The sequence below is a fragment of the Anabrus simplex genome, chromosome 1 (assembly GCF_040414725.1).
Source record: "Anabrus simplex isolate iqAnaSimp1 chromosome 1, ASM4041472v1, whole genome shotgun sequence".
NCBI classification, from domain to species: Eukaryota; Metazoa; Arthropoda; class Insecta; order Orthoptera; family Tettigoniidae; genus Anabrus; species Anabrus simplex.
Window position 1 is genome coordinate 30711101 of NC_090265.1, and position 10743 is coordinate 30721843.

General features: G+C 36.1%; 1 protein-coding gene across 1 annotated transcript in view; it reads left to right on the forward strand.

Moving 5' to 3' along the window:
* LOC136883643 (bifunctional purine biosynthesis protein ATIC) overlaps positions 1-10221 on the forward strand; it is a 108364-nt gene extending 98143 nt beyond the window's left edge. The window contains exons 12-13 of the mRNA XM_067155985.2: positions 280-440; positions 6598-10221. Coding sequence (XP_067012086.2) covers positions 280-440; positions 6598-6717 — 281 coding nt within the window. The 3' untranslated portion in view covers positions 6718-10221. The remainder of the gene's footprint in view (positions 1-279; positions 441-6597) is intronic.
* Positions 10222-10743: the final 522 nt, after the last annotated feature.

A 10743-nucleotide genomic window follows, 5' to 3' on the forward strand; every position in this document is an offset into this window, starting at 1 on the left:
AGCTCAAGAGAGTAGGCCTAATGTTTTGACGCCATTCTACGGATTTGAGAAACGTTTCGTAGAGGGTAGTAGAATGTCATTCGGTATTCACTGTTTCCCAAGAACCATTGATGCTAAGCAGAGGCACTGTACAATTGACTGCCACGGCTAGCGATGTATAATAAAGACTTGGAATTCTGAGGAAAAAAAAACCCATTGTCTTGGGTTTGGAGAAATACAGTACATAGTAGATCATTCTTTCATGATCCCTTGGTGTTATGTTGATGCATTCTTTTCTAGGTAAGGATATGGAGTATGATACCTGGGCTGCTATGTATGAGACAGTGCCCAAGGCTCTGAGTGAACAGGACCGCAAGGAGTGGTCCAAGCAGCTGACTGGCGTAGCTCTCAGTTCCGATGCCTTCTTCCCCTTCAGAGACAATGTAGAGCGTGCAAAACAGGTGAGCACCTTCTTTTGTATGTCGCTTCAGAGAACAGTTTTCCTCTTATTTAATATTTCAGTATTCATATCTACTGTATATCCCCTAGAAATGTCATGGCATTCCAAGCCAAGTTATGTTTCAGAATGAAAATAGTTAGTGATATTACATTTACCATATAATCCCAAATACCACCCGCCATTGGGGGGATCACACGTTTACCAACAAATTTGACCAAATACTGGAAAATGTCACAGATTTTGCTAATTTCAGTAATAAAAACATTACATACAGTAGTAGTCTACTATAGTGAGTATAGCATATAGCGAGAACCCCATTGTAACTTTTTTCTTAAAGCCCCTTGAAAATTCCTAAATTAACTTATGTAATATCCTACTCACCTGTTCCGAAGAGTATATTCATCCATAATTATGACTTTACGATTGATCACAGATTCTATTTTAAGGTTAAGATAATGGCTGATGAAGCTTAAATTCAAGGCGAAACATGTACCATTTTAGTTAATATGCCAAAGTAAATTCAACTAAGACAAGACTTATTGTATTGATTAGATGGTGAAATCAATAAATTAACTTATTGTTATTATTCCAATCATACTGACAGCGTCTAAGCTTTAGATAATCTAAAATGTGTCTGGTCGTCGTAGTCCTCAAAATATGCCGCACGTACTTTCATCCATCTAAGACGTTTGTTAATTGTATAATCTTGATCATATTACTTGTCGCTGTGATTTTCTCTAGCAATTAGATATTACAGCCGTCTACGAATAGCCATCTTAGATTTTCCATTGTACCGGCCAACCAATCTCCGGTAAAATTTTAAACCGAGATAATACTCTTTATCCGAGATAATGTTGTTGGTGAATACAAACTTAACTGTTATCTTGGATTACGTAGCATTAAACTAAGATAAAAGCCAACTCCACGAACTTGTAAGTAATTTAGGAGAGGATTCTAGTGATGCAAGAGACAACGAATCTTCCCATCTACAGGGAATTGAGCCTATTGCAAGTTCAGATTAATGAAATACCTGTCACGCAAGTAGGCCTACTTGCTCATTATCATGGAAAATATATTTCATAGCAGTGATATTTGCGTCAAGACCACGTGGACCTCGCGGAGTGATACGAAATATTTGTTTATGCCTACATTACTCTTTCGATGGAAGGAATTTTAGTCCATTTCATTTTTTTCAAAATGAGCCTTCTTTAAATGAGGGTGCGGGCATTATTCGACAGCGGGGATTATTCGGGTAAATATGGTAAATTAAATGGTCTGTATTGTCATTATGTCAAAAGGTCATATTTTGACCTATATTAAGGTCATCTTCAGCTTATAATAAAAGCATACACAGAAAAACATTATGTTTATATAAAACTTAATTTTACTATTTTACAAGGAGGAAAGTTTAAAATATTTGGCACTGTTTCAAAAACTTGCTGTGATTAATGGCCAAGTGCACCGACCTTGTTTAATATTCAGCTAACCAGTGTGCATGTAAACATAGTTTAAATTTAAGGCCTGGTTAGAAGGAAGTGCGGAGCACCATTCGTAATCAATGTTTAGTTCAGCACATTTAGCTGGCAGTGGAATTAAACACTAGCATGATGTTTAACTTACTAGTGAAGAATAGTGAACACGCTTCGGTGATTTTGTGTTTCTTTTGTTAGAAGGAGGAATATTCATTTCTTCTTTGCCGACAGTGCTTATTAGAAACATGTTAGAACAAAAGAGAAAAAGGTCATCAGATTTGTAGGATTTTGAAACCGATATTGTGAAATAATTCTAGAAGCTATAATATTACTCGCATCGTGTATAATCTGAGCTGCTGCTGTTCTGTGCATGTTTATAGTATCACCTACAATTGTTAAAGGATCGAGTGGCATAACACCTCATTGTTGTGAGCAGTCTGTTGATAGCAGAAACAGGATGATTTCTCTGCGTTAGAAATTTTAGATAGTTTTGTATTGTTTTCAGAAGAAAAGAAACTGTTTGTTTAGATAGGCAAAACTTTTACACAAATTTCCTATCACTAAGTTCTTCAAAAGGACCACCTCTCTCCAAGATTATACTTTCATGCTTATATCAATTTTGTTCCAGATATTCCAGATATAACAGTTCATCTTCAAAATTATCTCCAAATCTGGCAGCCATTTTACATTCACTGCTAATCCCTGTTTATATTTGGTAACCGCTCGAACTTGACTGTTTAACTTTATCTGACAATAATCAGGGTTTTAAATAATAATCAGGAATGATGCTCTGCAGTTTCATTTCAACAAGGTTTAGGAAGAATCTTAAACGCTGATTAGGGTAAACAAGATTCGTGCACTTGGCCATAATATTGGTGGTGATTTCACTAAAACTACCACTCCATTTGAATAAAAAGTGCTTGGCTGAAGGAAAGGAGTATCATTGATCTCAGTGGACTATTTTCAGTGGAAATGTCTGATGAATCACTTGTCAGTGTTTGACCAGAGTATGAAATTTAAATTCAATTTTTTCTTCATTGAAGAATAAATATGTTGAGCAGGTATCTGAAAAGAAAACAGTATGAGAGTGAGAGTGAGAATGATAAAACTTGAAGAAAAAAGAGTGAATAATTAAAATGCCATAACATGTACTCACTCACTCTCTCTCCCAGCCCCGTGTGTAAGTTGTTCAGGTCGGGCTGATGTTGACCTTAGCACTGACTGGGGACTGCTCAGAGATAATGTTCACTAGGGGAAGCGGCACATGAGGGGGATGAGTTGAAAGACGAGAAGCTGCACATGTATTGCATGACTTGCTTCCATCCTGATTAAGATCTCTTTCAATTATTACATCAACGAGAATGTTAGTCTTTTCCTGAATTTTGTTGCAATTGAGAATGGGTCCAGAATGTTCAATGAAGCTCCTTTATTTACTCAAGAATGAGTGATTATAATCCCTCACGTGTTCACTCATAGCAGAAAACTTTCTATATTTAGCTGCATTCATGCGATATTGAGGTTTTTTTTTTTAAAGATGTTTGAAATTTGGTACAGATTATTAATGTTAAAAGTAAAGGTAATGAAATATTTTTTTTTCTTTCTTTTCTTTTTTGAGTGTGATAATAGGTTTTCTCTTATTAAAAATTCTGTCAACGAAACTACTATTATTGCGTGCTAAGGTATAAATTATGTTGATCTCTTTCTTAAATAATGATGTTATTGTTTTTACGTTCCACTAACTACTTTTGAGGGTTTTTGGAGGATCTCTTTCTTGTAAGCCTTCTTAGACATCAGGATGTTCAGAGCTCTATGTATCATGCTATAAAAAGTGGCCATTTTTATAGGTACTGGAGTGGAATGAATCGTTTCTGATAGTATTTATTGTCTGAGTGGGTTTCCTAAATACAGTGAAACTCGGTTAAGAAGTTCCCGCATAAGAAGTTTTCCCGCCTAAGAAGTGTGATATTCTTGGTCCCTTGATCAGTTGCATTAAGATATATGTAAATTTTTCCCGTTTAAAGTGTTCTGTTATAAATATATTTCCTGGTTAAACAGTTCAGATGTGTGTCTGGTGTCACGGAACATGTGCGGGCCTGCCAAGGCCATATGACGTCACGCTATGACAACATGGACAGCAGATGCTCACTCTCACCTTGTGGAATCGAATCGAACCCATCAGTCGAAATTTCCACTCCACCGTTCCATCTCGCGGAATAGAATCGAACGGGATTCTACGTGGGAAACATAAAGCTCGCAATGGATGGTTTGATAAAACTTTAATGCAGTAATTTGCGGGCCGCGGCAGGGGGACGTCATTAATCGAGGTGGCCTAAACAGTAATTAAAAACTGTAAAGTGTATTTGTCCACAACATTACTGTTAATCTACCACAAAATTGAATATTCTAACCTGTTTGATTTTTCATTCCCTTGCTTATTTCCTTCCAGGCATTCTCTCTTACGTTGTTGTTGTTGCAATAATACTTATGGGTCTTGCCGTTTTTGAACTAAACTGATAAGATTTTCCGTGTCCATTATTAGTGAGGTGAATAAAAACAACTTCCCGACTCTATGCAGGAAACAGCCGACTTGCCAGCAGCCAGCTGAGAGCTGATACACATGCCGACATAGCCGGCCGAAAGATCCCGATTGTTTACGTAGTTGAACGAATGTTGATAGCCAACTGGGTGTTGGTGGGAGGCACACAGACGCATTGCAATACCACGTGTTGGCATAAATTTGAAAGTTATTTTAAATTTTACCGTTATACAAGCTAAACAATGTATTATCGTGTCACTCGTAATTATTACATCGCTTTATTAGAACGTAGCACAAGGATGAGGAGACATGAAATAAAATTCTCGTGGGGAAAGAAACTGTTTACGTTTAGATGTGCTAGCATTGCTACTGCACCTTTATCACTCCCACGTAATACCCCAGATACTTTTCCATGCACTCATTTCTGCAACTTCGAACCTATGTTTCTTTTCTTCATTACCTATAGCATGAAGAGGATTGAAGCGGGAAAATAAACTCAATACTGGCTTGGCCATGCGGTACTTGTGAAACAGCCAGAAACTGCGCCCGTTGCCGTGCCAACCAGTAGGAATGCAGGGGCGATTTAGGCCTAGGTTCTAAGGTCTCTAAGAATAAGTTGCTCGATTTCCCATTTGCTGCCGTTATCCTTGAAGCAGGTGTCAGGGGTGTAAGGAAGATAGAAAGCACATGCTAACAAACTGTAGTACACGTCTTGTCTTTGTGTCTTGTAAGCCTAAGCTACGGATTGCCAAGCATAGTGTAGAGTCGTAATTAGTATGAATAGGAGTCGGTGAAGTTAGTTGTACTTGTAATATCAACGTACAAACTTTTAAAGTGAAAATGAGCGGAACTCGGAGGAAAGAGATCAAGCGAAAGGCACTAACAATAAAAGACAAAGTGGAGATTATAAGGAAAGTGGAGTCATCTACACTTTCCCGTGTTGCTTTGGCAAAGGAGCTGGGGATGCCGCCTTCTACTTTGAACGGTATTATAGCGAAGAAAGAAGAGATCTCTGCTTCTGCAGGGAATACTTCAGCAAATTGTAAGGAAGTTAAATCTGAAAAGTATGATGAAATAGAACAAGCTCTGCTAATGTGGTTTAAACAGCAGCGAAGTTTAAACATACCTTTCAGTGGGACTATTGTGCAGGAGAAAGCTGCACGTAAATTAAGGGTACCTTTTACTGCGTCGAACGGGTGGCTGGACCGCTTTAAAAATCGAGCCGGCATCGCTTACAAAACAATTTGTTGCGAAGCAGAGACTGTAAGTGCAGAGGAAAGGAAAGCGTGGAAGGAAATGGTTCTGCCTGCTAAAATAAGCAAACCTTGCAACGTTTTTATATAACTTAATATGTTCCCTTCTCTTATCAAATATATTTATAATACGGTATGTTCAATTATTTTACTTTATCTCTAAAAATATTGTCATGATAATCAAATTTTTATATTGTGGCTTTCTGTTAGCAGCTCTTCTATATCGACCTATTTTGGTATTGTTCACAAACAAGGAAATCTGTTGGCTGTGTGTTTCACATGTATTTCAAAGTACAGAATAAGTTTTTGGGCATTACCCCTTTCAAGAAGTTTCCTGCTTAAGTTTTTTTTTTTTTGCAGTCCCTTGAAAAACTTCTTAAGAGTTTCACTGTATTTCAAACTTGAGATGATTGTCACTTCTCCTAATTTAAGTGATGTGTATTTTTTTATTGAATAGGTTATTGTATATGTTAATTCTTGCTAAGAATTTTTAACTAAAATCTCAATTGAATGTTGAATGTTATAATATTTAAGTTTATCTTGAATATTCACTACTTAAACTCTCAATTGACGAATTCATAATATTGATGAATTTCACAAACAGTAAGATATTTTGCTATTGAAATGTCTGTCGTCAGGAATTCTGCTCATCGCAGACTAGCTGGGGAAAGTAAAAGGAGCATGCACTGTCAGACTCGGTCTTCTCCCGAGTGATGTTATGTGCGACCATGCTTCACAGGTTCTGTGTACGCAGACTTTACATTCTGAAACCATTCTGTCCTACACACAGGGTCTGGACACTGCTGCATCAGTATTACTTGGATATTATGTTCTTTAAAATGATTGTTATGATGAGAGTTTCTGCTGTAAATGCCATTTTGATATTTTACATTGCAGAGTGGAGTACAGTTCATTGCCAGTCCATCAGGCTCGACAAATGATGCAGAGGTGATCAAAGCTTGCGATGAGAATGGAATCGTCTTGAGCCATACAGAGTTGCGTCTCTTCCACCACTAAGTGAATGGTTGCTCAAGTGCAGGTGATCTGTTAAGGATTCAAGTGTGCCTGAGATTTGCTCAATCTCAAATAATCTGTACTAACACATTTTTAGAAGGCTTTCTCAAGTGTATTACCATGAATTGAATATTTTTATATATTTTAAAATGAGCACTTTGATGTGTCCCCATTTGTTAAGAACTTTAGAGGTAACTTACCATTGTTTTGTCTCAGTAGAATCCTGATTATGGAAAGTCGTTTAGATATCGCATTATTGGAAACTTGGGTGATACAAATGGTAATTGTAATTTTGGATAAAATTTATGGACGTGCTTATTTGGTACTGCTTTACTTTTAGCCTTTCCTTTTTTATTGTTATGTAATTGGAACAGTGATAATGAGTGCTATTTCATCATAGCACGCCAGCTTGAAGGGCTATAATGTTTATGTTCATTAGCTAATTTGCTTAGGAAATCAGTTGTCTTTTGATAACTCTTCTACATTTATTTGAAGTATATGAATATTAGATTCTGTTAGATGGGTCTCAGAAGTGCCTTTAAAACAATTCACTGTGTACTGTTGCTTATAGTCACGATAGATCATTGATCTAGTTCGGTTGCCATTTGTAACAACTTTTCGCCGTGCTGTACTATCAGTCCGTTGCATAGGATAAAACATCCTGGTGGTTGTCCACATGCTGTACACCCCTATGTATTACTATTGTTTCCTTGCCATGTGATAAATAAATAAAATCATACCAGTCGTGGTTATCTCCTGTAAACTACCAATGTCAGGTTCAGAACATAACAATCTGTTTTTCCCCTGGAACTGCAAACTTTCACACCTCCCTGTTTTCTTACAGGGACCACAGCAATACAGCAGAACCTGGCATTCCCAAATGTATAGGGGTGGTGTCTTTCATTCTGTTCTAGAACCTTGCAATGAGTGAGTCTGAACTCATTCTGTCTCCACTTCGACTACCCAGCTCGTTTGGTTAGAGAACGAGTCTGCTCCTAGTACAAACAGACAGACACATAAATTATGAGTCTGGACAGACTTGAACCAGACTGCTCAGTCGAAATGGTCGATATTTGAACAATGAGCAGTATGAGTCAAGGTAAACTTCAAAACTCGATAACAGGCTCGGTGTATGAGTCCACTCAATTGTTCAGTCAAACTGCTAGTTGTTGTCATGTTTCTGCGTGTGCGTTACGAGTGTCATATGCACTGGCTGTACAAGAAAGGTGCTCGGAGAACCAATGCATGTGTCAACCTTTCGCTGTTGAGCGAGTCAGTTGAACTTCTGGGTTTCTGAGCTTCTCTGTCACTCCAGACTAAGTTCTGCTCATTGTGATCAGACAGCATGCACACTTCCATTGCATCATTTGTTTCGTGAAGTTGAGCACCTCTGAGAGTTTGGTTCTTCCAAACATTCATTGAACAGAGTGCCCATTTCTTGTTAATAAGTTTGAGCAAGTCTTCTGGTAGTTTTGCACAGCTCTGGTCTGTTCATACTGACCTCTTCTATTCAGTCTGTTTCACAATTGAGAAGCAGCAGTTGTTTATTAGATAAATATAATAATGTGTATCTTGTTTTTGCCATGGAATAGTGTTTAACAAGTAGACGATTCGTGGGCCTTTTAATTCGGCTCAAATAACAAATCATTTAGTCAAAGAATGTCAACCACCCATAAAGTGGCAACATAGTAGAGTATTTGCAAGTTATGAATCACATTATAAACCGTATTGAATTTCAGAATATAGAAGTTCAACATTAATTAAACCACCTTTCCAATACATAACAATCCTTATATTGTAACCATTATGCAGATGTTAGAACTAGGACATGTTTCACTTATACTTAGTAAGCATTATCAGCTAGAAAAGGACTTAAACCAAAGGTAGGTCAGGGCCCTGTACCTGGTTCACATAATATAAAATGTTCCATAAGGTCTAATATTACAGTGATAAAAAACTAATTTTAACAATTTAAAACCAGTCAATAAGGCTATATTGTCTAATAAAAACAAGTGATAACTATAAAATTGCTAAGATACATATGAGATGAGTGAAATGGAAATGTTGCCGTGAGTTACTATGAATGCTCATTCGTGTAATGTTCGAGATCATGACGATCTTCACACGGTGGCATTTGAATGCTTATATATAGGAACAGTTTTTCCAAAAAGAGTGGGCTGGTATGGATTTATGAGCTATGATCTCATTTCACAGATTAAAACGTAGTCAGGTACGTAGAAATGTATTGGAAAGGTGGCTTAATTAATGTTGTAACTTCTATACAACTCCGGGCTTTATTAGTTGGCACATGGGTATTATTAGTTAGCGAAGGACATGGGGGAAGGTCATCTTGTTCTGAGCAGACTATACATTTCAGTTTAGTACTGAAACCACCTTTTCATGTTTCATTACTGAAAAAATCTCTACATTCAATCTCCTTGACCCAGTATTTATATTCTTAGAGTGACAATACATTATTTATAAGAAGGCGTTTTAGCCATCTATGGAAAACATAAAACCAATATTATTATTTTTAGCCATTGTAAGGAAAGTAGTGTTACGCTTGTAGGTTAATCATGAATAATACAGTGCCTTAGGGCTCGGATAATCAGGATTCTACTGTATGATTTTGTGTAACATATTGTACACATTATGTGTTGAATGGTTTTATTTCTTTTGTCAACAATATTACATTTCGATGAGATCAGGAATGTATTAAATATAATGAGGGAAATGATTGGAATGACATCATTGAATAATGAAGCTTGTTTATTAATTTTTTGAGGAACTTGTCAAGTCCTTTGTACGAAGAAGGTAGTTTTTATAGATGTTATTATTATTATTATTATTATTATTAGTTGAGTTCAGAATTTAGTCTTTGAATAATGTTAATGTAAAGGATATAAAATTCTGCAGAACAAAGGCTTTCATTAATGTTACTCCATTACAGCATTAGCAGCAATTAAAATAATTTTTTTTTTTCACATTAAGGAATTCATTAGAAAGAAACAAATCTTGTTACAGGTGGTTATTATTTGTAAGAAAATAAAGTCTGCGAATATTCAAGGCTAATTGCATGGGATAACTGTTGAATAGGTTGTAACATTTTTATATCATACGCTGGAAAGCTTGAGATTGGTAAAAGAAGTACATCATGATCTGAAAATATGTTGGTAAATGTAAAATACACTTTGAGAATCTTCTGCATCTTCCATTCCTGTTAAGACTGTAAAACATTTTATTAATCTCACTTTTGTATTCTAGGATTTACAATTGGTTAATGATGCATTTATCAGGATTGTTAGTGTCATCTATTTTTCTACTTTTATACATTTATACTTGCATATGTAAGCAGTTGTTGCATCATTTTTAATAATTGTTGTTTGTACGTGCAGTAATAGTCTACGCTATGTACGTCTGATGTATGAACTTTTGCATATGTCATTTATGTCACAGATTATTAATTTAAAATAAATGTCCTTGTGGACAGTGTGTTGTAACATTAAATTTTCATTTTATTTATTTAAAAGAAGTACACTATGAACTTACTAGGAAATTTTACTTGACTGAGGTGATTCTAGAAAGAAAGAAAGAAAGAAAGAAAGAAAGAAATAAAAGACTGTAAAACCTGGATTATATACATGTTTATTAAGTGACCACTTGGAATGTGGGTTTTCTGTCCAGTTCCTGATAGCACCTATGAAAACCATTTAACCATTTTAAATGACTTCTTCTTATCATCATCATCATCATAACCATCACCACCACTCTTCATATTCACAATTCTGTGCATATTTTTTCTTAACACATTGCTGACCGGATGCTTGAGCATACCCTGTGGACCGGACATCTTTCTACTAAGCGTACTAGGGTGCACTTGATTATAAAAATGTATGTAAATATTAAACCAGTAAAGATTTTATCTTTAAAGTTGGTATGAGTACTCAACCAATGCCCCTAGTGTTAATTCAACAACACATCATTAATGTTTATATCGTTGTCGTCGTCAGTCACTTGAATAAATAAGCA